The 27,848-nt window shown below is 35.5% G+C and overlaps 1 protein-coding gene across 1 annotated transcript in view; it reads left to right on the top strand.

Moving 5' to 3' along the window:
• The window catches only part of TNNI3K (TNNI3 interacting kinase), a 298,768-nt gene that overhangs the window by 26,780 nt on the left and 244,140 nt on the right, over positions 1–27,848 (top strand). Inside the window, exon 5 of the mRNA XM_019643990.1 lies at positions 9,763–9,873. Coding sequence (XP_019499535.1) covers positions 9,763–9,873 — 111 coding nt within the window. The remainder of the gene's footprint in view (positions 1–9,762; positions 9,874–27,848) is intronic.

The raw sequence follows: 27,848 nt of genomic DNA on the forward strand, positions 1-27,848 counted from the left end.
ATATGCCCATGACTTTACACTAAATAAAAAAGAGAGATTACCTCAATATATAGCATGAGCTCAATTTTTGTGCACATAATATTGATAATAAAAAGTATGTGTCAAGCACTCTAGAAGACACTTATTAATTACAAAGAAAAAAAATAGCCACTTTACAGAGAAAACTGTCTGACGCCATCAATGTTGCATACCTCCTGATGTGATGCACTAAGAAATGCAAAAACTTTCCTGTTGTATTTCTAACCCAGAAGGTATACTCTGACTCTAATTATTATGAGGAAACACCGGATAAACCCAAACTAGGGGACATTCTACAAATTAACTGCCCAGTATTCTTTAAAAGTGTCAATGTTACGAAAGGCAAAGGAGGCCAGAAGAACTGGTCCAGGTTAAAGATTATGGAGACATGACAAATGCATGCAATATGTGACCCAGATTTTCCTTTTACTATAAAAAAACACTTTTAAGACAATTGGCAAAATTTGAACAAGGTCTGTAGATGAGATGATAGCATCATCAAAGTGTTATTTTCTGGTTTTATAATTATCCTATGTTTATGTAAGAGAATTCTCTTGTTTTTAGGAGATAACACACTGAACTGTGTAGGAGTGAAGAGGGATCACATTTTGCTATCAAACAGTTGAGAGTGGCAGGAGTCGTGGGATGGGGGTAATGTTAATATTTGGGTGAAGTGTTATGATATTTATTGGGCACTATTTTTACATCTTTTACATAAGTCTGTGATTATGTCAAAATAGACAGGGCTTAAAAACAAAACACACAGAAAAAGTATGTGTCAAGCATTGTACTACAGCATTACATTATTTGATTTAATCCTCACAATAACTCTATGAGATTGATACTGTTACTATCTCCATTTTATAGTTAAAAAAAAAAAGACACAGCTCAAGAGGTTAAGAAACATGTCCCAAATGTGGGAAGTGGCCATCAGTATGCAAACACAAGTTTGCCCTGCTGTGCAAGTCTGTGTCCTATCTAGTTTCGTAAAGGAACATAAATAGGAAAAAGATGGAAGGAAATACAAACATAAATGATAATAGTGATTATATGGTAGCACTGCAGGTTATTAAATTGTCATTTATTCCTTCACTTTATATTCTACATTTTCTACTATGAGATGTTCCAGTTATCTATTGAGGCATAACAAACAACCCCAAACCTAGTCCTGCATCACAACAATCATTTTATTATTCTCATGGAGTCTCAGTTCAGAAATTCAGACAAGACACAGTGAGGATGGCTTGCTTCTGCTCCACCATGTTTAAGACCTCAGCTGAGAAGACAAAATTGATTGGGGAATTGGAATCCTCTGGAGGCTTCACATCTCTGGTGCCTGGGTAGGATGACTGTAAGGTTGGCCTTAGCTGGGTCATTAATCGGAGGGCCTTTGTGTGACATATGGCCTCTCAGTGTGGCCTGGCCTTCCATATAGCAGCTGCCTCAAGTTAGTCACACTTCTTACATGGTAGCTCACAGCTTCAAGAGCAAGTTTTTCAGAAAATAACGAAGAAGCTACGTGTTTTTCTATGACAGAGCTTTGGATAAAATTATGAGGCCAGACAATTAATTTTGTGAACTCATCCTAGAAAAAGTTCTACATACCTAATTACTGAGTATCACTATGGTCAACTTTGAAGTACTCCCCTTGGGAAGCTATGCACCAATGCAAGTGCTTAGTCCACCCTTCAAAGCAATTTGGGAACTCTTTTTCTGGAATGGCCATCAGAGCTGTTGTCGTTTTATCCTTGATGCCCTGAATGTCATCAAAATGTCTTCCTTTCAATATTCCTTTATCTTTGGGTAAAGAAAGAAGTCATTGGGGGCCAGACCAGGTGAGTAGGGAGGATGTTCCAATACAGTTATTTGTTTACTGGCTAAAAACTCCCTCACAGATAGTGCTGTGAGTTGGTGCATTGTCATGATGCAAGAGCCATGAATTGTTGGCAAAAAATTCAGGTCATCTAACTTTTTCACACAGCCTTTTCAGCACTTCCAAATAGTAAACTTGGTTAACTATTTGTGCAGTTGGTACAAATTCATAATAAATAATCCCTCTGATATCAAAAAAGGTTAGCAACATCATTGCAACAAGTTCACAAACTTAATTGTCCACCTGGTAGTTCCCTTTTGTCAAACTCTTTTGGTCACAACCCACCCAGATTCAAGGGGAAGGGACACAGATTTCACATAAATCAATGGAAAGATTGTAAATGAATGCTTGCCATGTTTTAAAAACCCCAGAGGACATTATTATTTCCATAATCAGAAGAAAGTAAATTTTAGACATTAAAAAAATCACATTGTAATTTTTATTTGGGAATAGAATCAGCAAAAACCCCTGTTTGCATATGTATATTTAAATTTATGTAGTTTGGTGGTAGAGAGTCTGAGTTCTTCAACACTGATGGCTCCTTGTCTCGGCTTTATCCATAGAAACAATCACAGAGCTAGAAGCAGACAGGGTAGTCGATGGTTTGTTAGAGTTTTATGCATAGTACAAAGTTGAAGTTGCTAACATTACAAAAAGTTTTCATCCATTTACATAAACCTTTGGAGGTCTTTTGTACCACAGATGCTGTTTTTTTCAAGGATATAGCTGACCTGAATTTTTGTTCAAGCCTCACTTTTTCACATTTGGATTTTCTTTTTTTAAAACAATACTATTTAAGGTCCTGCAAGTACTTTAAATTCTTTGATACTGTCATCAGCTATGAAATAGACATAATACAGTTGACCCTTGAGTAACATGGGATTACAGGCACGAAGGCAGTCAAAAATCCACATATGAATTTTGACTCCCCAAAAACTTAACTACAGTTGGCCCTTCATGTCCACAGATTCAACCAATAGCGAATTGAAAACTGCATTTTCTGTCTGCAACTGGGAAACTGCAGTTGGAACTGGGAAAATACTATTTTCCATTGACCATTGGTTGAATCAGCGGATGTGAAACTTTGAGGATATGAAGGGCTAACTGTATTTATTGAAAATAAATCTGTGTTACGTGGACCCACATAGTTCAAACCATGTTGTTCAAGGGTCAACTGTAATACTTATTTCATAGGTAAGTTCTGAAGCTTGAAAAACATGATGTCAATAAAACATTTTACATAGTACTTAGCCCATAATAAACAATTTATAAGTAACAATGACTGTTTTGTTACATTCTCTTTAGCATAGCTCGGTAAGATAAAAGTTCTGTTTTTATAGTATTAAGCAAAAAAAGTATTTAGATCAAACAGAAGTCAACTTGAGAAATCCAACCAAGATATGAAAGGATATTTTAGTTCTTCTAATATTTGACCTCACCCTTTGCCTACTCTGAAGGAATCATAGCATAACTTGCTTTTAATTCCACAAAATTTGCTGAAATAAGAAGAAAATACAGACAGTTGATGAAAGAATGAATGTGTGTTTACTAGAAACTGCCTGATAGATATTTCATATGCTCCATGATTTGCATATAATTTATTTTAATTTAACTTAGTGCAGTGCTTGTCATAAGGTAGACATTCATTAATAAATATTTATTGAATTAAAGAATATCCATCTTTCTACTGATTTGTACTAGTTCTTCATAAATTAAGTATACAAACTACCTGTCTGTTTTATATGTAGTGAATATTTCTCTAAAATTTTGTCATTTATATTATATTGTGTTTTTTAATACTTTCATTTGCTCAAATTTATCATATTTTCCCTGAATTTTAAAGAATGATTTTATGCTTATAAAGATGTATTCCACTTTCCTGCATTTAAATGCCTGCAGTGAAATATATTTTAAGGTGATATCTTTCACATTTATCTCAAAGACTACTCATGTCTTTAACCCTTTACCATTCAAAATTAAAGATTTGTTTAAAGTTAGAGTTTACTCCCGTGAATTATGTTTTTGTTGTTGTTTTGTTTTGTTTTTGTTTTTGTGTTTTTTTTTTCCTGGAGGAAGAACTAGTAGACATTTCCTAATTTCCAGTACTAGTTCAGAGTTTTTCTGTGTTTTATTTCTTTGGTTATTTCAATAGGTAACTAGTGAAGTAGAGAAAATGAAGTTGTGGAGAGGAGGTAAAAAGAAGGAACAAAGAGGAGCAAGATGATGGAGTCAAATCACTAACTTATCTGGAAGTTTCCACTGAGAGCTCTACTGAGCCCCAGACTCCTGTGTCCAATAGTAATGAGTTTGATTGAGTATTATTTTGGCAGGTACCTTTTAAATGCTTCAAATGTATCATTACATCAGTGTGGATGCACAGTAAATATGTGTATCACAATAGGTGGATACAGTTATCATCCCCTATTTTTATAACCAAGGGAATTAGTGTAAGGGGGTTATGTAACTTGCTCCATTTCACGAAGTCATTAGCAGAGCTGGGATTCTAACCAGAAAGGCTAATTCTACTACGCGCAATTCTAACCCTGCATTGTAATTATGTTAAACTTAACATGTGAAAAACAAAACATTTTATTTCTACCTCAAAAATTGCTCTTCCTGATTCCTCCCTGTCTCAGTATCACGTCATTTCCTGACAATCTATTGCACATGGGAAAAATCCGAACACTCAGTGCCATGACCCAGGAGGCCTACAAGTTCAGATGTCTTTGACCTCACTTGAACATTACTTTTCCTTTTTTAACCTACTTCTTTAACCTACTCAACACTGGCCTTCAAACACACTAAGCTTATTTCCATCTTAGGACTTTTGTACCCCCTGTAATTGAATGCCCATCCCCAAAATTGTGGCTTGGATTTCATCTTTTTCGTATTTACCGTTTTTGTCTCAATGAACACATCCTCAATTAAGATTCCCCTGACTAATCAAATTAAAGTATCCACTTTCTCATTGGTCTATTTTTATCTTATAGCTATCGGTACTTTGTGATGCTTCAGGTAATATTTTCTCATTTGTTTATTCTCTCTCTGTCCTCTCACATATACACAGTTAAAATGTAAGTTCCATGAAAGCAGGGATTTAACTGTTGTACTCACTGCATTGTTTCCACAGCTCAAAACAGTGTTTCACACACTGTACAGTCTCACTAAATATTGACTGAGTGTCTAATAACTGTATTGAAAAGGAGAATGATGTAATCAAAACTGTGTGCAAAAAAACTTATCTGGTAGCAGTGTGGAGGATGGACTACGATGAGAAAAAGCTTAGACAAAGAGACTAGTTAGGAGGCTATGTAAAATAGAGGGTGATGACAGAAATAAAGAAAAGACGTGTGAGGAGTATTAGCCCACTAAAACCAGCAGAATTCTAAAACTAATTGAGTTGAAGGGACTCAAGGTCGCTTGGAATAAGGAAGTGCCATTAATATAGATTAGGCATGATAGGAGATGACAGATCCCACTGGGAAAATTATGAATGGTATTTACAAGAGCAATTTTGAATTTCTAATTTCAGATGCCATTGGAAGGCAGGATATATGAGATTTGGACTTAGCAGAGAAGTCAGGATGAAAGATAAAGTTATCAGATTGTGAACGAATTACCAAAGGTGGCATTTAGGATGAGAAAGAGCTAAACTCCTATATCACTCACTTTTTAGAGACAGATAAAGAAAAGGCAAAGAGGAGGAAATCAGGAATACATGGTTTGATGAAAGCAAAAGAAAGAAGGACTATCAGAAGATGATCTGACTACAGAGATGAGGAAGATGATTGACATTAGATTTGATAAACAGAAGATAACTTCCTGAAACTGGGGAAGTGACTTCTGGACAGTGGTGAGGTCTTAATGTCTCAGGTGATTTCTCCTGATAATACAGGGCAAGGGAAAGGGGAGAACAAATATACCTTAGTGAGAAGGGATAGTATGAGGAGAGGCAAGGTTCAATATGTAAGGAGTAGGGTGAACTCATTTGGGATTTATGCAAGATTAGGGTGTACATTGCTAGAAATGACTAAAGAAATAACATCAGAGCTATCAGCAGTGAGCGTCAATAACTTTTTCCAGAAGCTTAAAAAATGAAGGAAAAGGCTAGAGATAAAATTAGCTTTTGTTTTGTTTTGTTTTGCTTTGCTTTGCTTTAAGAATAGGGAAAATTAAGTCCATAAACTGAGCAGAAGGAGCCAATGGAACAGTAAAGGGAGATGACATCTTTATTTAACTTTTTGTTAGAGCAGGTGTGCAGAGTAGAAGATTTGGAAACTACTGGGATTACCTCCTTTCACTGCACTTTGCTTTATATGGCTTTGTAGGTGCTGCATTTTTTACAAATTGAAGGTCTTGTGGCAACCCTGCATTGAGCAAATGTATTGTCACCATTTTTCCAGGGGCATTTGCTCATTTCATGTCTCTGTGTCACATCTTGGTAATTCTCAAAATATTTCAAACTTTTTTCATTTTTATTATATTTGCATGATGATCTGTGATCAGTGACCTTTGATGCTACTAGTGTACTTGTTTTGGAGCACCACGAACCATGCCTGTGTCAGACAGGGAACTTAGCCGATAAATGTAGTGTGTGTTCTAACTGCTCCGCTGACTAGCTGTTCCCTATCCTCCTCAGGCCTCCCTATACCCTGAGACAACAATACTGAAATCAGGCGTATCCATAACTCTACAATGGTCTCTAAGAGTTCAAGTTAAAGGAAGAGTTGCATGTTTCTCACTTTAAATCAAAAGCTAGAAATGATGAAACATACCCAAGAAAACATGGTGAAAGCTGGAACAGACCAAAAGCTAGCCCTCTTGTGCCATTAGTTAGCCAAGTTGTGAACGGAAAAAATAAGTTCTTGAAGGAAATTCAAACTGCGACTCCAGGGAACACACAAACGCTAAATAAAGCAAAGCAGCCTTATTGTTGATACAGAGGAAATGTCAGTGGTCAAGATAGAAGACAAGAACAGCTACAACATTCCCTTAAGCCAAAGCCTAATCCAGAGTGAGGCCCAACTCTCTTCAATTCTTTGAAGGCTAAGAGAGGTGAGGAAGGGAGCTGCCAATGAAAGTTTAAAGCTAGCAGAGGTTGGTTCACGAGGTTTAAAAAAAGAAACTGTCTCTATAACAGACGTGCAAAGTAAGTGGTAAGTGCTGATGTAGATGCTGCAGCAACTTATTCAGATCAAGCCCAGAAAGTGAAGGTGGCTGCACTAAACAACAGATTTTCAGTGCAGGCAAAACAGTCTTATATTGGAAAAAGAAGCCGCTAGAACTTCCATAGCTAGAGAGGAGAAGTCAATGTCTGGCTTCAAGGCTTCAAAGCTTCCAAGAACAGGCTGACTTCTTGTTAGGGGCTAATGCAGGTGGTAACTTTAAGATGAGGTCAATACTTATTTACCATTCTGAAAGTCTGGGAGTCTTCAAAATTATGCTAAATCTACTCAGCCTGGCTCTAAATGGAACAACAAAGCCTGGATGGCAGTGTACCTGTTTATGTGGTTTACTGACTATTTTAAGCCCACTGTTGAGACCTAATCTCAGGAAAAAACAAAAAAGATTTCTTTCAAAATACTACTGCTCATTGAAAATGCACCTGGTCACCCAAGAGCTGTGATGGAGATGTCCAATGAGATTCATGTTTCCGTGCCTGCTACACAACATCCATTCTGCAGTCCATGGATGGAGGAGTAAGTTCAACTTTCCAGTCTTATTATCAAAGAAATACATTTTGGAGGGTTATAGTTGCCATAGATAGTGGTGATTCTTCTGATGGATGTGAGCACAGTAAGTGGAAAACCTTCTGGAAAGGATGCACCATTCCAGATGCCATTAAGAACATTTGTAACTCATGGGAAGAGGTCAAAATAGTAACATTAACAGGAGTTTGGAAGAAGTAGGTTCCAACCCTCATGGATGACTTTGAGGGGTTCAAGACTTCAGTACAGAAGTACCTGCAGATGTGGTGGAAATAGCAAGAGAAGTAAAATTAGAAGTGGAACCTCAAGATGTGACTACGTTGCTGCAATCGTATGATAAAACTTTTCACAGATGAGGAGTTGCTTCTTATGGATGAGCAAAGAAAGTTGTCTCTTGGAATGGAATCTACTCATGGTGAAGATGCTGTGAAGATTGTCAAAATGACAACAAAGAATTTAGAATATTATGCACATTTAGTTGATAAAACTGTGTCAAGTTTGAGAGGATTGACTCCAATTTTGAAAGACATTCTACTGTGGATACAATTATATCAAACAAGAAATGTTATATTCTACAGAGAAATGCATGCTACAGAGAAATTGTTAATGAAAGGAAGAGTCAATTGATGCAGCAAACTTTATTGTTGTCTTATTTTAAGAAATCACCACAGCCACACCAGACCTCAGCAAGCACCACCCTAATGAATGAGCAGCCATCAACAGCAAGGCAAGACCCTCAATAAGCAAAAAGATTATGACTTGCTGAAGGCTTAGGTGATAGTTAATGTTTTTTAGCAATAAAGTAGTTTTAATTAAGATATGTACATTGTTTGTTTAGACATAATGTTGTACACTTATTAGACTACAGTATAGTGTAAACATAACTTTTATATTCACTGGGGAACCAAAAAACTTCGTGTGACTCGCTTTATTGCAACATTCCCTTTATTGCAGTAGACTGGAAATGAACCTACAATATCTCTAACGTATGCCTGTGTAACATTAATTTTGCTATTGAAGGTCTTTACCAAAGATTTTTTTCACCTTCTAAAATAATTTTTCAACTTTCGCGTATATGTGACAGCATTAAAAATTAAACTTTGTTTTTTAATGGGACAGTTTTCTTAACCAACAGAATTTGAAATTATATACATATGCAATGGTCTATCCTGTGAAGATTTAACTTTCTTGTCACTGGCTATGTTGGAGATGTTGAAGGGCCAAGCATAATAGAAGCTGTGGTTTGCATTCTTTCTTTGAGGGAAAAAGTTAAATCTTAAGACCTTCTTTGCATTCCCTCCAAATCTGGGGTTTTGTGACTATGTTACCCTCCACATCACAGTTTTGACTGTCCTGACTCATAAAATGAAGTTTATAAATAATAATAGTCTTTCATAGGGTTATTTAGGAAATATTTACTTTTTTTTATCAACTATTTTTGTAGTCCTGCCATGTACCAGGTTTAAGTAATTAATGCATATGAAAGGTTAATTACATAATAAAAATTCAATGAATGTTAATTGCTATTAATATTATTAAAACGTTCTATGTCTCTTCAAAGACAGAAATACAATGCAAATAATAGTGTGAAGAAAGTAAGGATTACTTTGGTCATTGCATAAATTATTCTAATTCAAAGGCTCAAATAATGCCACAAACATTTTCACTGTTAAAATGAGTCAAGTTAAGAAAGAAACTATTGATTAATTATGTGTAGGGCCCGTGATACTATGTGTCATTAATTATGTATAGACCCATGACACATATGTATCAGAGAAGAAGCAATTACTGAACTACCATGAAAGAGTCCACTGCAGTCAGTTCAATACTGAAGTTGCTGGAGAAATAACATTTATTGGAGTGACCTACATATAAGATTGAGTTCAATTTGCAAGAGCCACACCATAGATAAATGTCCTTTCTGTCTTTCATGATCAAGTGGTAGAGGATTGATTGTAACTGAATGGCCCTATCATTTGTTCCTCCATTTCAACCATCTGAGAGCCGCTGTCTGCTATCTCATGTGCTCTTATGCCAGAAATCACACAGGTTTTCTTTGAGCACCTAAACCGGCTGACAGTCAGGGAATCGATACATCCTGTTACACAGCATTCAAACCGGCTATTAGTAGAAAAGCACCACTAAAGATGTGTTTCCTTACAGGACAGTGCAGAATTGATCACGTCCCTGCTTCACAGTGGAGCTGACATACAGCAGGTTGGGTATGGTGGCCTCACTGCCCTACATATTGCTACCATAGCTGGTCACCTGGAGGTGAGTCACACCTTAGTCACCTGTAAAGGTGAACCTGACTCTTTGTATTCTTGTTCTCAAATGTTTTTCAATGCTTGCTTTTGAGCTTCTAGGAGCTGGTTTATGTTTTAGCTACTGAACATACTCATTTATGTGGAGGATCAAATGAAGCTATATAAATATTCTTTTTTTAAAAAAATATTTTATTGGGGAATTGGAGGAAGGGAATAGGGGAAGGGGAACAGACAAGTTGCTGTCCTTTTGTTTTTCAGTCTAGTTGTGGAGGACGTCGCTTCACTGACTCATGTTGGTATTATGATCATTTCACTCTTCCTGGCTGAGGCAGATCAGTCACTGGCCCTTGGATGGACACTCACAGTAGCTTACAACAACCCACTGCAGCCCCACTGCAGCCTACGCCATCACCGGCAACTCATGGCAGCCCAGCTCCAGGTCGAGCTGTTGTCCAGAATCTTAGCTATAGAGGGCGCAGCATCACTGGCCCATGTGGGATCTGAACCGGCAGCCCTGCTTCTCAGAGCGTGTGCTCCCAAGCCAACTCTTAACCAACGAGCCACTTGGCCGGCCTTATAAATGTTCTTTTGATAGTCAATTCAGTCTATTTTCATAACAGTGGAATCAAACATCAATTAATATAAAAAGAGCTGGATAAGCAGCGGCTTCATAGCAGTGATTAGAACCAAGGTTTTAGAGTCAAGCACCTCAGTTTCCATCAGTTGCTATGTTTACATCAAGGAAGTTACTGTACCTCATGGCATCTGTGTTTTCTTCATTTATAAAATAGAAATAGCAATAGGTCCATTTTAATGATAAACTTAGATCATATAAAACACTTTGTAAATTGCTTCTGTATGCAGAACAAGGACTCAATAAAAGATCATTCATTCATTCACACATGCATTATTTGATTTATTAAGCATCTATTATGTACTAGATACTGTTGTAGTTGCTGAGGTGACTGAGCAGCAAGAAAGACAGGTAAATCTTCATTTATATTTTGGGGGGAGTTTAGTTATATAGAATGAGACATACAATAAAGAAAATAAAATATACAATGTTAGTAGTGAGTACTAGAAAAATAATAAAATGAGGTAAAATAAAAACAGAGTAATGAAGAATTGGACACTATTTTAAATAAGCTGTATAGTGAAGCTACATATAATAAATATAATATCACTTGCAATGTCCCTGAGGTAGAAAACAGCTGTGTGTATTTAAGGGACACATATAAGCTGAAGTTATTGGTATAGTATGAGCTGGAGGCAGAGTGAAGGAAATGAGATCAGGTGGATTACTACAAACCAGATCACAGTGTTTGAAAAGCCGTTGAAATGACTCTGGATCTTGTCTTAAATTTAATTGTTGAAAATATTAATTTTTAGTCAAAGCACTTTCAAATGCATTGTTTCACTTCACAAGTCTCCATGAAATTGTTTCTATTATTACTGCCATTGAATATTGGGTTGTTGGAAAAAATCATGATGCATTTTTGCAACAGAAAACAGAAAAGATATGTCATGACTTTTCTGAAAACCCAATAGATATAAAACCAAGGCTCTTGCTCAGTAATTGCCTTTACAAATTACAAAGCCATTGAGGGCTCTGTGTGGAATTCTGGTCATTTTACTCAAAATCCCTTGATTGTCAACATTCTATCACTTGTGGTAACCACATGTAAACTCGGCAATGTAATAAATGAGAAGTCTTGTGTATCTTAATTGTTTAATAGTTATCTATTTCTTCCTTCTAGTCATGTTGCAAGTTAAATTGTACTTTCTTCAAACACATACACAAACACACAGTCACCCCAACTGTGAGCAAATAGAACTGAATATAAAATTGTACATAAAACCTGTAAAATAGGTGTAATTCATACCTCTTAGCTCTTATATTCAATAAATATTAACATATCTCATTGACAGCAAAACAGTTGCCTCCACATTGACATTTCCAACCCTTATCATATCATCTTATTTACCAAAACAATGTGTGTTTTTAGTGAGATTCATTGTAAATATGAGAGCATTTGTGTTGCACATGAGAGAAGAAATTTCATTAGAATCACTTAAATATAAATGTTTTACAGAAAAGAAACCACCTGAGGCCAGTGATAAAGTAAATGAAAGATAAATATTAAGAAGCCTGGGTGGAAGAATTGGTGAGGTGGATCTTAAGGTCTGTGAAACTTTCAACCTCTGAATGCCAGGAAAATGACAGAATATCTCTTACAAAACAAAATCATTTTTGTCTAGTGCTAAGCTAATTACATATATGAGTGATAGAATTAAAACATTGGGTAAAAGCAACGTGGTCAAGAGTTTGATCTCTTTATCTCCTATTCAAATAGCTGTTTTCTTGCTTTGTAAATCATATATGGAAGTAAATATCATATTAATTCTACCAGCCTTAGGTCAAACTTTACCAATATAATTCCAAGTAAGTCTCTACTCTTGCCTTGAAATTCTCCATGGGTTCTCAAACTTCCTTCATTAGCTGTTACATAATGTTTAATGACTTTATAGTCAATAACTGATGGTGCACAAAACAAATGTACATACATTAGCCTTTATTCTCTTCTTATCTAATGGACTGATAAAGTTACAGGTCAAATAATAAAGGAAAATGGTATTCAAAAAACCTAAAAGCATCATATTAAAAAATACAGAATTTTTTTCTTTGAAGTATTTATTTCAAAGCTATTAATTGCAATAAATATCCACTTTCACTATATTTTATTTCCCCTGTATTCATTTAAATATTCATGTAACAAATATTATTGAGCCTCTACTTTTTTCAGAGCATAGTGTTAGAATATGGAAGTGATACAAGAAAAAATGACATAGTATTTTCCCCTAAAGTCTTTATAGTACAGCTGGACACACAAATTGAATACATAGGAAGAATTATATAAGCAATTCAAAAGTAAAATAGCAATATAGTCATAAGTAAGGAAGAGGAAAAAGTTGAAGATCAAAGTATGTTTGATAATTAGGAATAATTAGAAATATGATCGTTACATATCAAGGAATGTCAAAAAAACACAAAACTCTAATAGAAGATTAGGAGTTCACTGAGAATAGAGATCAATGTGAACTAGAAGAATCAGGGAAGCATTTATGAGAGGGGGTTTGAAATTGGGCTAAACTTCGAAGAGAGTGAAAACTGCACAGAGAAAAGAGGAATCATGCTCAAAAATGGGAAGGAAGAATGAGATGAACACATTTAGGAGAAAGTGAATAAACTGATAGCATGAAACAAACTGTGAAGCATTCCTGTAGGCAAATTTGGGCGTTAGGAATGGACCAGACTAAGGAAACTGAGAATAGAAGCCCAAGGGGTTTAATTCAATTCAATAAGAAATTGTTGTAGTTTATGATGTACAGTACACAAGACCAGATGGTGTGGTAGATAAAAAGATTAATAGAACACAGAAGCTCCTGTTCTTTAAGGACACTTAACAGCAATAAGATTTTTCTTCCAATAGGAAATAGGGAGCCATTGAGATTTTTTGAGCAAGAGAATGATTGGAGGTTTGGTAAATAATGTGTTGAAGGCGATTTCTTTGACCACAGTATTTAGTACGGATTCCAGAGTGATGATATGGTGATTAAACAAACAGATATAAAGGATTGGGTAAAGGATTCGATTTAGAGGGATAATCAATTAGCTCCAGACATGTCGATTTGCTAATGACATCCACATTTTCACAGGGATTGTTCATTAATCATTCAGAAATACACAACTGTCATTCAATGGAGAAGTTGGGACTTAATGTAACTTTTGGGAAAGTATATGTATAGGGGTGATATTTGAAACCATAACAATAGCTAAAAGTTTTAAATTGGGTCTAATAATGGTGAGGGCCGAGCCTAAGAGAATATCCACAGAATCTTAAGGAATTACTGCAGAGCCATTGAGGAGACAGAGAAGGATTGGTCAGAGCGGTATGAGGGAAACAAGGACACTGTAGTATCACAATAATTTGAGGTGTAGAGAGTTTCAACAGATAAAGGATCCTGGGTATCAAATGGTGCAGAAAGTTTGGGTATAATGGGATAAAATATACATATAGTATTTATATACTATACCAAAAATGTAGATGCTATTCCACTCCTGTTTTTTACTCTTCGTTAAGAGGGATGGTGGCCATGATCAGTGGGAGTTCCCTTTCATTAGTTGTCACTTTCTTTTATTGCCCACCTTTCTCTGAGAAACAATACCTGATGCTAAGTCTGACAGGCCCCTTTGTCTACACATAGCAAATTCAGACCCTCCATTAGTGTCTCAATTGTGTTTGTCCTCCCATCATTATGAATTCTATTAAACAATTTTACAATAAAGTTTACATTGACTAGTCAGCTGTCTCCTTCAATAATAGAAGAGCACATGTGCTGCAGACTCCTAGACATGCTGACTGCAATTTGAGACTCAGATGTAGATTTACCGTGCTTTGAAAAGCAGGCAAATAGTGGTTGTCTTAGGTCTCAGTAATGCTCCCTGACTAATTTATCCATCTACCGATACATATGCATATGCTGCTTTATACAAGGCTTAGATCCTATCGGGAATCAATAAAAGCACATTAAACCCTCTTCTCCCCTTTGAGTCCAGGGGGCCCATGAGTCATATGCACTCTCAAGCATGGAAAATGAAAAAACATTAGCTAACATTTGGTAGTGCTTTATTATTCACTTATATTTGTCATTTGGTGCTCCTGTGAAATAGCTACCATTAGACTCAGTTTATCAGTGAGGCAACTAACCAGTAGAGAGATGGAATGACTTCTACTAGGCTGTTCAGACAATAAACAGATGAGATGGCTAGGACTCAAACCTGGTTACCTGACTTCAAATCTGTAGTCTTATAAATAAAAGAAGAATCACTCCCTCATGACTCTTGCATGTATTTCCAAAACAGCTTACACCCATAAGACAGACAAAAGAAGTATTCAGAAAACAAAACAAACTGCTTCTGTTACTATCTAAAGCCCAGACATTGCTGCATATACAATTACAGCAACATTCATTAACTGATTGAAGAATAACTTTATATGGTACTTAGTATATGGGCACCAGAACCCATGAAGATCTCATACATGCATGTGAGCACATAACACACACATGCACACATGCACTCTGCATATAAAACACTTTATACTTAGATCACTCTTTAAAAAGCTGTTCCACTTTAGTGTTTCATGCAGTAGTTTCTGCAGCTATCAAGAGATAAATCAATTAGCTTTAGACAACTGTTTGAATAGCAAATAGAGACAGCATGTCCGAGATGATGCAATATATAATGAATAGGGGTTGTGGAGTATTTTATTTTTCACAGAAAGGCAGTTTCATGTACACTTTGTGCAGGTGAGAGTATTATTTTCATAGTTGAATTTATTCTTCCTTACCTTATGCCATTTTCAGATTGCAAACACTTATCCAAGCACCACTTTAGAAATGCTCCCCAGTTATTTTAGAATTTATTTCTGATTTCAAGGAAATGCAATTGATGTTGTTCCAGCTCTTTCTTAACTAAATCATGTAAATGTTTCAGGAGAGAATTTTGTTTACCAAGAAGCTTCTGGCTGTCTCTAAGTTATTTCTCTTATAATGGCTATAGTTTTCTCCCCAAAGGCGCAAACAAGCAAATGCTTGGAATTGTAAAATGTGGTTCATCTTTCTTTTTTTATTTAAGAGATAATGTACTCATGAGTTTTATAACTAGAGCATATCGTGTCTACTTCCAATCCTATGATTAAGCAATAGTTTCTTGTGAACTTCATTTGTAAAAAACAGTAATAGCTAACAACTTTGAAGTGATAAAGTTGTGCCAAGAATATTAATTGACTTCATCCTCATTTGCGATTTTATCCTCATTTCCCAGACGAAAATACTGGGGCACAGAGAAGTTAAGTAAGCTGTGCAAGGCAGTAGAGCTAATAGTTGGTAGAGCAGGTGTTCACACTCTGTCTAGTGCCAGAGCCAGCTCTCACGCACAATGCTGCACTGCCCTTCTAATCCAAACAGCAACCTCTCAGCCTACCTGACCAGAGTTTAAGTTTGGAAATGGTAGGTAGAAGCTTAGAGTATAAGTGTCAGAGAAACGTGCTCTTCACTCAGATCTGAATCATCTCAAAGATCAAGCACATCAAAATATTCTGGTGCCTCTTTCTATGGACTCCATTCTTCTAGGTTCTATTCCTTATCTCTGATGTTTCTGCATTACATTTGTAAACAGCTCTGTTGAGATAAAATTTATATACCACATAATTCACCCATTTAAAATGTAAAGTCAATGGTTTTTAACATATTCACAGAGTTCCATAATCATCCCTACAGTCTAATTTTGGAACATATTTGTCACCCCAAAAGGATATCCAGTAACCATCAGTCCCGTGCACCCCTCACTACCCAGCCCTGAGACTACCATTAATCTACTCTCTTTCTCTATAGATTTGGCTATTCAGGACATTTCATGTAAATGGAATCATATAATATGTGATCTTTTGTGATTGGCTTCCTTGGCATAATGTTTTCAAGGTTCATCAATTTGAACAGGGTTGGTTTATACCAGAATCATGTTGTAATTATATATAAGTTTATTTAGCAAAACAGCAAAATGTATATAGTTCAAACAATAGCATAACTACAGCTGTTTTCAACTATCCCTCTGCTTTCATTATAAATTGATGCTAGGAGAAAATCTCCAAGTAAAACTTCAGATTCTCAAGCTGTATTGTGTAGTCACAAGCATATGCTCAAATGATCAGGCTAGGAACATGTCCGTTAGAGAAAGTGGCCAACTAGGACCTTTCTTGAATGGACTCCTCTTACATGGGCACTAGACAAGGCCCCTCCCTGCTCAAGATGATCAGTCCCCCTGCTAATCAGAGATTTGCTCTTTAGATTTTGAAGCAATTATGAATTTTAAAATGCAAAATTTCCTAATGCTTGATGTTATCTCCTGTAGTTAAAACATGAGTAGTCAGTTCAAACCCTAAAACCTTGCTAATCAAACTACGATCAATTAACCAGTGATCTAGGATCGTGAGGGAGCTATTTAGAAAACAGAATCTCAGGCTCTATTTCAGACCTACCTGAAATTGAAATCATCATTTCAGCAAGAGTCCCAGGGGATTGATTTATGTACATATTCAACTTTAAGGAGCACTGCCCTGAAGAGTATTAGGAGAGATTAGATTTAAAAGAGATGTCTGAAAGATGGCTTGAAACAATGAATAAATGATTAGAAAGAGGTACCTTTCATTTGCTTTATAATTTTTCTTTTGGCCGACCCTGATTCTAATGTTTTAGTAATTCTTAAAACAACATTCACGGCTTATTCTGGGGCCCAGGATCATAATGACTTACTCTGCATAATAAGTGCCTAGTACTATGACACGTAATAGGTACTCTGTGCATGTTACCTCTCTTTTGGTCTCAGATATAAAATTATATAGGAGTAGTAATAAGAAGAAAAATCTAAAATAGAGATACAACAGCATAATTATAATATAAATAACCTAGTTTTAAAATGGAATAAGTATTTGAATTGTCATTTCTCCAAAGAAGGTATACAAATGGCCAAATAAGCACCTCAAAAGATGTCCATCATTACTCATTAGAAAAAGCAAATCAAAACAACAGTGAGATATCACTTCATATTAAATAGTATGATATAATAAAAAAGACAGTAACAAACATTGGTGAAGACTTGGAGAAACTGGAACCTTCATACATTGCTAGTGGCAGTTCCTCAAGCAGTGAAAGACAGTGTTATTGTAGGACCTGATAATTCCACTTCTAGATATATGTGTGTGTATATGTATTAATTTTCATAGAATTATTATTCATAATAACTCAAAAGTGGAAACCAATGTACTTCAACTGATGAGTGAATAAATAATATTTGGTATATCTATACTATGGAATGTTATTCAGCAATAAAAAGAAATGAAGTGTTAATGACTATTACAACATAGATGAACCCTGAAAATGTCAGTGACCTGTGAATGCTGCTGTAGTAAGAGAGATGCAATAGAATTATCTGTCTTTGAACATCCATGATTATTCATGCTTATGTATGTAACTGGGCAAAAAGGTATGTGAATTTTACATTTTGATAATTATTGCCAAAAATCTTTCCCAAAAGTGCCACCCATGTTGTTGCAAGTGGCGCTATTTCATCTTTTCTTGTGACAGAATAGTATTCCATTGTGTATATATACCACATCTTCTTTATCCAATCATCTATCAAAGGATGCTTTGGTTGTTTCCATGTCTTGGTCACCATAAATAAAGCTACAATGAGATTATTGTGTTAAGTGAAATAAGTCAGACAGAAACAGTTGAGAACCATATGATTTCACTGATAGGTTTAATATAAAACTGAAAACAGCAAAGGAACAACACAAATGAAGAAACAAAAACGCATAGACACAGACAATAGTTTAGTGGTTACCAGAGGGTAAGGGGGGACGGGGTGGTAGGTAAGGGTAGAAGGGGTCGAATATATTGTGATGGAAAGAGAACTGACTCTGGGTGGTGAACACAGAAGGTGATGTATAGATGATGTATTACAGAATTGTACACTTGAAAGCTATGTAATTTTACTAACCATTGTCACCCCAATAAATTAAAAAAAAAACTTTCCAAAAAGTAGACTTATTTACACTTTTACAGTATGAATACTTGCTTCCCTTTGCATAAAATATCAATCTCCATCATCTTTGCCAATTTAAAGAAATAATAATGTATTGTTAAATATAAGGGAGATTGAGTCATTTTATAAAATTTGATATAGTATTTATCTTTTATATTCCTTCTGTTATAGACTTTCTTTCTGCATATTTTCATTTTAATTCTTTGTATTACTGACTTTTAAGATATCTTTATATATTGAAGAATTAGGCTTTTTCATATCTATTGCATCTTAATTTATTAGTAGCCTTTTTTTACTATTTTTTGTAAATATTTTTAAATTTATATGGCCAATATTGTCAGTTTTTGGGGTTTTTTTCTTTGTGGCCTCTGCTTAGAAAGACTTAGTTTCTTTCAAGATTTTATAAAAGGAAATCACAAATATTTATGCAGGCACTTCGAATTTTGTTTTTCTCCCTGTTTGTAGATTGTATCTGAAATGTCTTTCAGTAAAAGGTATGAAGTCAGAATCGTTTTCTCCCCTAAAGGTTATCCAGATGTTTAAACAGTATTTATTGAATACTCCATATTTTCCCCTCTGCCTTTTATTTATATCTATCTGTGTATTCCTATGCTAATTCTAAAACACAACTCTTATTTAGTGTGGATTTAGGTTATGTTTTAGTATCTAAAAGTGCTACTATTCACTTCTTTCTTCATAACTTTCCTGACTATTCTTCCATTTTTATTTTTCTCTATGAACTTTGGCACATGGAGAGACACTATAGTATAACAGTAAAAAACCAAAAAAACAAAACAAAACAAAAAACATAAACTCTAAAGCCAGACTCTCTGCATTTAAATCCCAGAAAATATCTACCATTCACCAGCTGTATGCCATTAAGACAGTCAGTTATCTTCTCTGGGCCTCAGTTTTCTGATTTTAGAAAGTGGGTTATATTATTCCTCACCTTATTAGTTGTGTGTGTGTGTGTGTGTTAAATAACTTACTGTGGCTTTAAATCTTAGTGCCTAGAGCATAAGTGCTAAGAAAGTTAGCTATCATTTTTTATTCTATTATATTTCTGATTTTCTTATTATTTATTTTTCTAAGAAGAAAAAAATGTAGTGGCACCCTGATTAGGATAAATTCTAATTTATAAATTAATTTAGAAAAAATTAATACCCCCATAATATTGGGTCTTCCTATTTAAAAATAATATGTTTATTTCCATTTATTTAAGTTTCTTCATAGATGTTTCCACAAAATATTCTTCTCATGTGTTTGTTTAAGCTTATTCATAGGTGTTCTATCTTTTTTATTGTTAATGTAAGTTAAATTGTATTTTCTAATTTGTCATAGTTTGTCTACAGAATATGTATTGATTATGATTTTTAATTTTATAACCATTGAAGTCACTGATTTATCTTATTGTTTCGAATAGATTTTGTAGGTAAGTCTTTTTGATATTTCTGGTTTACAATTAAATTTTCTAGATGTGGTAATAATTTTACTTCCTTTCCAATAGTTTAAAATCTTGTTTTTTTCTTTCCTAATTGCATTGGCTGATATTTCCAGAACAATTGTCCCTCTTTAATTAAATCTTGTACTCCTGCAGTGACACAATTGGTCATGACACATTATTCTCTTAGCTTGCTATTGAGCTTGTTATGCTAATATTCATAAGTGAGGTTGGTCTGTGGCTTATTTTTTTGTATTATTATATTAGTTTGCTGAGGCTTCCATAACAACATACTACAGACTAGATGACTTAAACAACAGAATTTATTTTGTCACAGTTTGTGAGCTAAAAGTCCAAGATCAAGTTGTAGGCAGGTTTGGTTTCTTCTGAAGCTTCCTTCCTTGGTTTGCAGATGACTGCCTTTTTGCTGTGTATACACATGGTTGTATCTCTGTGTGTGCACACATCTGGTGTCCCTCTTTCTATGTGTGTCCTAATCTCTTATTCTTATAAGGACATCAGTTATATTGGACTAAGGACCACACTAACTCAATTTCCTCTTTCAAGGCCCTATTTCCAGTTACATGCTGAGGTACTGGGTTTTAGGGCTTCAACATATGAATTTGGCATGGGAAGGACACAATTCCGCCCACACCGATTACCTTTGTCAGATTTTGGAATAAGTGCTGTGCTGCTGGATTTGTAAAAAAGAATTTAAAATATCTCTCTCCCTCTGTCCCCCTGTCTCTCCATCCACTCACCCCCCTCTTCTTCTCTCTCAGATTCTAGTGTGTAACCCTATGTCATTTCACCATATGCAGCCCTGCTACCTTATCTCTGACAAGTCTTCTCAAATTCTGCATGCAGGGGAACAAATCCTATACGAATTGTGGGCTACCATAATTCAGGTACAAAAAGTATAGCAAGGGGCATATATACCAGTCAATGGACATCATTATACATTATTGTTTAAATAGCACTCTAGTGAATGCCATTAATGATTAGTTGGTATTCTAATCACCATTCCTTGGCATTAACTTTAAACTTCTCCTGAATAGTCTTCTCCAGTTCCGCGATGTCAAAGTTTGACATACCTTCATTTCAAATTGTTAAGTCCCAAAACAAACCTTTATGGTACACACAGTCTTAAATTACTGAGACCTGATTTAGGAACAGTACATCTTCTGTGGCATTAAAGTGATTTTTTTCAAATGTTGAAACCAGAAACTCTATGCCCTAATTACTGAATGTGCCCTGGGTTACAGAGTACTGTTTGTTAAGGCAAGGAGGCAGTCTCCTGCTATCTAGGCTTTTGGTCTGGAGCTTGAGACAAGCTCATAGATCATGCTTCATAATCAGTAACTTTATGGTCTTGGAAGCAATGCTTTAAGCATGTATCAATTGTCACAGTGATGGAAGAGGACACAAGCTTGAGTGTCACTTTTTTTGGCACTCGAGTCTTTGCTATAGGTTCTAGTAGCCATTATTAAACATTAAGTATTGCTTTCAGGGTGAGGTAAAAGAGCATAAGTAGGAAAAGCTTTATAGACTAATAAAAATGTAGATGAGATGTTCATCAGCTTGCTATCCTGGAAAATGATGAAAGAAACATTATCTGATAAATTAGATTCAAATATTATTGCTAATCAAATCACCCTGAATGAGAAATTCCTTTGTAACCAACGTTTTATGTGAATTTTCCTCTCTATGGCAACCCTTCTGTGAACTGAATTTGATTCCTGCATACATTTAAAAAAGATGATAGATATAATATGTTTTATACATATCATATTTTATTTATATACTAATCATGTTATGCAACATATTGGGCAGACATAATTTCTGTGTTAGATATTTGTGACAGTTGATAAGAAACAGCTGTATATTTTGATGCGTCTACCTTTAACCCCCTTTTCCCATGTCGTAGTCCATATCTGGAATTTGAAGGCTGAGCTATGAATCAAGGCCCCTATGGCTTGCTCAAGTCACATCCTCAGAGTTTTAAAGCATCCAGGCTCCCTATGTCTGAGCAGGGCAGGAAACTGTTACCCTTCTTCCTCTCATTTAGGAATACATTGAAAGACTGATATTTTCTTCCTGACCTTCAAATGCAATAGTAAAGTACATAGTGAGTACTACCTACTTTCTTTCAAGGATGATTCATTCTGGGACAGTATTTAGGGAGTAGAGCCTTTTAAGTATTTTATCTTCTCTCAACATTGTGTGAGTTATTCTCCTTGATGGCTCCCTTTGGTGGATATCCAAAGAACCTTTAGAAACTTGCTGAGGTTAGGACAGTGGGAGTGAGAGGCCGGAGCCGCCATGCCTGGCTCTCAGCAGCTGCCCTCTCTCACAGCATCTCTCTTATGAGGTGTCCTTCAAAGGTCCTTAGCACCTCTGCCTCTTGTCACTTATCCTTGCACAACTGAATATCAGATCAATAGCACAATTATAAAGCATGGAGCTCATGAGGAAGGCACACAAAGCCTCCTAGACTTAACTCTGAGAAGCAATTCAAGTGTAACTTCTTGAAGCATCTTTAACCTTCCTGCCCTTTCACTTTTTTTCTGTGGCCTGAAGCAAGTGACTAGCCAATTCCCTTAACTCTGGGCTTAGCTTTCTCATAATTACCGCAGATCTCCACACCTGGGCAAGTCCTGCCAGGGTTTGAAGACTTAGTCTCATAATTCCCTCCTGAAAAGATATCCACTGAACTAGCCGGGAAACTTAAGGAAAATGCCAAACTAAATGAGACAAAGGGCAACAGATACAAAGCTTTCATCTGGAACCACCAAGGCTATTCTGGTAGTGGGCAATACGTTCTTTCAGCCTCCTCTACATCCATACTATCATTATCCACCAGGACTTCCTGCAAGAATGCTCTGACTTATTAGGCCTGTCTCCCAATCTTTCACACTCCACTTCATCCCAAACACTCCTGAAAATTGACCAGGTTACTGAAAGTATGACTTTGGTAAAATCACTTTTCTGACCAGGAACCTTGCTGACTCCAAAATATATCCAACAAGGGATTAAATCACATGATCCAGCTCTCCTGCCTTTGCAGCGATGGGTCCTCGTGCCTTCATTTTGCAACTCATGCTCTAAATTAAATTAATTATTCCCATGTACGTGCCCATTTTTATGTAGGCTATTTATCATGTTGTAGTCTCTTTATTATAGTTTGCCCCTCCCATCCATCCTAAAGTTCAGCTGAAATGTCTCCTTCATGAAACTGCTGGATCCCTTTAGCTTGAAGCGTTTCCATGCTCGCAACAACCACAGCACTTTATCCATACCTTTCTTATACCATTTAGCACTGCCTGTTTTATAAACATGGTTCTATATCAGGGGTCATCAAATTTTTGAGACGGAAGAGCCACCAGGGGTCAGCAAACTGCGACTCGCGAGCTGCAGGCTCTGAAGTAAATTCGAAAATGAAAATAAAACTATCATAGTTTCATTTATAAAATTTTTAAAGGATATTGTTCACATAATGGTGATTATGTAAAAAATACATTTATGGCTCTCGAATAACTTTTAAATTGTTGTGAGGGACAGGATTGAGTCTTCCAGGGGTCGGCAAACTTTTGAGACAAAACATACCCAAAGAGCCACATGTGACTCGCAAGCCGCAGTTTGCTGACCCCTGTTCCATAGGATCATTTTATGATCTATTTTCCTTGAACATAGGAACTGCATGTTAAAAATCTTTGTAGCCCTCACAGGTTCCAGTATTGTGCTTTTGTATGTATATAGTGAGTTTTTAATAAATATTTGCTGAATGACAAAGTTAATGATTATCCAATTGTCATTTTAGAAATTACACAGAATGAGGAAAATTATTTCTCCTGTCAATAAATGCAGAAGAATTTATAATGATACCGTTCATGAGGAAAGTAACTTTCAAAATCACAAGCAATTTTCATGAATTATTTTATATAAATTACTCTTATGAAATCTATAAAATGGAATAAGTATATAGCCTATACAAAAAATAACAATGATCAAGTTTTATCTAAAATTGTCTCTCTACCCATTCAACATATGTTTTGACCTATTTAAAATATAAAGCAGGAATTTGGACGTAATCTAATATGACCCTGAACAAAAGAGAGAGACAGAGTTTAAATGTATTCCACTCCACAAAAAAAGAAGCCTAACATACCCATCATTAGTCTTTTAGATCTGCATGTCTCTCTCTAAGATTTGGCCAGACTTTCCTAATCTCCATTCTAATCAATAATGTTGTCTTCAATTTAACATGAGAATTTACTCTCTGGCATAAAATCAGTTACTGATTCACAATCCTGTGCTATCAAACATTGACAGCTTGTGATCCATTTATGAACAGTCAAGGTAAATAAGGCTCTTCAGATTATTTATACCTGCTTTCCACCACCCCCCACCCCCCACCCCTCACACACACACTTGTCTCACACTTAGAGAATTACTTTGTGTCTAGTCCCTCTCCAACTTGATTTTATATGTTGGCCTAATAGGTTGCCAAACTGGACACACAATTTTCACACTGATGATACTAAGAAGAGTTGAAATGTGTTGTTTCCATAAGGGACAGTCACATGGTTTAGATTCTGGCACTCCCATAAGCAAGTGTGATAACATAAATCCTTGGAAATCCAGTCAACAAGCCCTGGAATTATAATATTTTATACTAAAAGCCTTTGGATTTTTTTTGTTGTTGTTGTTGTTTTTTAGCCTGATGCCTTATTGTTTCTGTTAGATAGTTGTTTCCAACTTTTGGGTAGCCTCAGGAAAGTAGAACTCTCTTGTGAATCAGGCAAACTTAATAAATTCCAGCTAAACAATCACATTTTGAGCACCTTCCACATGTGAGCTAGTATGCTGGATACGTGATTACAGTGCTACATGGATGCATTCTTTGCTTAAGATATTTTACCATTCTACATTTCTTTTGCAAGAGATCAATCCTGAGCCCTCACTGGGGCTTCTGGAATTGTTGAGATTGTGTCTAATTGAGGTAACTAATCCTTTTAAATCTCTCTGAGCTTACATAACATTTATAATTGAACAAAACCCAGTACCAATATGTGAATAATAAATTTACCTTTGAAGTACGGCTCCAAAAATTATGATGAAATCTTTCTGCATTTTAGGCCTTAAATTTTTGCATGTGTTATGCTCCAGCAAATCCACTTCTAGAAAGCTAGTTTTGGGAAATACAAGGAGATTGAATTGCAGGGGTACTGATGCAAAATAAATAAGTAAAAAAATCTAAATGCCCAGCAGTAAATATTGATTAACTCAAAATGGTATGTGGGTACAGTGGGATACTATATAGTATTTAAACAAGATGTTTTACAAGATTATACATTCATGTGGGAAGAGGCTCACAAGGACTTTGTGAAACACATATAATGCTATTTAAGCTTTATTATTACATTTAAGTTTTTTTCTTTTTTAGTTTATCTTATTACTAGAGTGGTTCCTTTTTCTTGAAATTTCAACTTTACAGATATGGCTGCACAATTAATTGCTATACACCTACCTTTCCCCACTCATTACTACCCAAAGATAACTGCTATTGACATTCTGATGGATATTCTTTCAGATCTTTTCATGTTTTTTCAAAAATGGAATCACACTAAATGTTTTTTCAACACCTTTTTCTTATTTAAAAATACTTTTAACAGCTTTTTAAATGTGCAGCACATGCTTTTACTCTTTTTTAAAACAATTTTTGTTGAGAAAATTATATATGCCAAAGGAGATCTATATGTACACACACACAGACACACACACACAGACACACACACACACACACACACACACACACACACACATGTAATAGCCTACTCATAAGAGCTCCATGTGAACTTCAGGTTCCATATCCATCTCCTTCCCTTAGAATAATCTCTCCCTCTCTCTCTCTCTCTCTCTCTCTCTCTCTCTCTCTCTCTCTCTCTCTCTCTCTGTCTCTCTCTCAACTTACAACTGTTTTCTTGCTTTCTTAGCTATTATATATGTGTGTATGTATCATAAATTATACTGTTTTTAACTTCTTTCAGTTATGAACATTATGTAAATAAAATTACACACATATTTTTGTGACTTATTTATTTTATTCAACATTAAATTTTTAAGATCCATGTTAATTTGTGTTGCTGTTGTTAATTTATTTTTCCACAACTTATTTACCTAATTTACTTCTTTAATTAAATTTATTGGGGTGACAATGGTTAGTAAAATCACATAGGTTTCAAGTGTACAATTCTATACCACGTCATCTATATATCACAGTGTGTGCTCACCACCCAGTCAGCTCTCTTTCTATCACCACATGTTTGACTGCCTTTGCCCTCTTCTGCCATCCCCCTTCCCCCTTACCCTCTGGTAAATACTAAACTGTTGTCTGTGTCTATGAGATTTTTTTCTTTGTTTGTCTTGTTCCTTTGTTGCTTTCAGTTTTATATCCCACATATCAGTGAAGTCATGTGGTTCTCGACTTTTTGTCTGACTTATTTCACTTAGCATAATAATCTCAAGATTCATCCATATTGTTGCAAATGACAGTATTTCATCTTTCCTTATGACAAAGTAGTATTTCATTGTTTATATATACTACATCTTCTTTACCTAATCTTCTATTGAAGGACACTTTGGCTGTTTGCATGTCTTGGCCACCGTAAAAAATGCTGCAATGAACATCGGAGTACCTATATCTTTACAGATAAATGTTCAGATTTTTTGGGTACTCACCCAGGACAGGGATTGCTGGGTCCTATGGTAATTCTATTCTTAATTTTTTAAGGAACCTCTGAACTGCCTTGCATAGAAGCTGCACCAATCTGCATTCTCACCAACAGTGTATGAGGGTTCCTTTTCCTCCACAGTCCCTCCAACACTTGTTATTATTTGTCTTGTTGATGATAGCCATTCTAACAGGTGTGAGGTGGTATCTCATTGTGGTTTTGATTTGCACTTCTCTAATAGCTAATGAAGTTGAGCATCTTTCCATATATCTGTTGGCCATTTGTCTTCTTGGGAGAAGTTTCTGTTCATGTCCTCTGCCCATTTTTTTTTTTGGGGGGGACCTTGGGTTCAAAGAGGATATTATGAATTTGACCTCAAACGTAAGGGGAAGTAAAAGCTAAAATAAATGACTAGGACTATATCAAACTAAAAAGTTTCTGCACAGCAAAAGAAACCATCAACAAAACAAAGAGGCAACTAACTGAATCGGAGAAGATATTTGCAAACAATGCCTCTGATAAGGGGCTAATATACAAAATATATAAGGAACTCATACAACTCAACATCAAAAAGACCAACTAATTTACTCTTGATGGACATTTGAGTTGCTTTAATTTTTTGCTATTATAGAAAATGTTGTATGATAAATGTATGATGCATACAATGTTTGTATGTATTTCCTGGAGTATTAGAGCAATATATTCTTTAGGATATAAAACCAAGATTAGAATTACTAGTTTATAGAGTATTGAATGCTTGAGCGATTAAACTACAGTAGTTGACAATCCCACCCAGTATATGGTTGAATGTATTGTATAATTGTTCCCTTGCTTCTTATCCTCACCAACATTTGTATAATAGACTTTCTCCCTCCAAGCTAGTGGGTTTTAATTTGCATTTATCTGATTACTTATGAGGTTGAATATTTCTCATATGTATGTGGCTGTCAGAGTTTCCTCTTTTTGTAAAGTGCCTTTGCATATTCCTGTTGAAGTGTTAGTCTATTTTAATTGATTTATATGAGTTATTTTCAATGTTTTATGAATAATATAATATTTGCACAGTAATACAGAGCTTATTATGTGTCAGGAACTGTTCTAAGCACATTTGGAAAATTATTTTGTTTTACTAGAGTAAAGAA

This window comes from Hipposideros armiger, unplaced genomic scaffold, assembly GCF_001890085.2.
Source record: "Hipposideros armiger isolate ML-2016 unplaced genomic scaffold, ASM189008v1 scaffold_84, whole genome shotgun sequence".
NCBI classification, from domain to species: domain Eukaryota; kingdom Metazoa; phylum Chordata; class Mammalia; order Chiroptera; family Hipposideridae; genus Hipposideros; species Hipposideros armiger.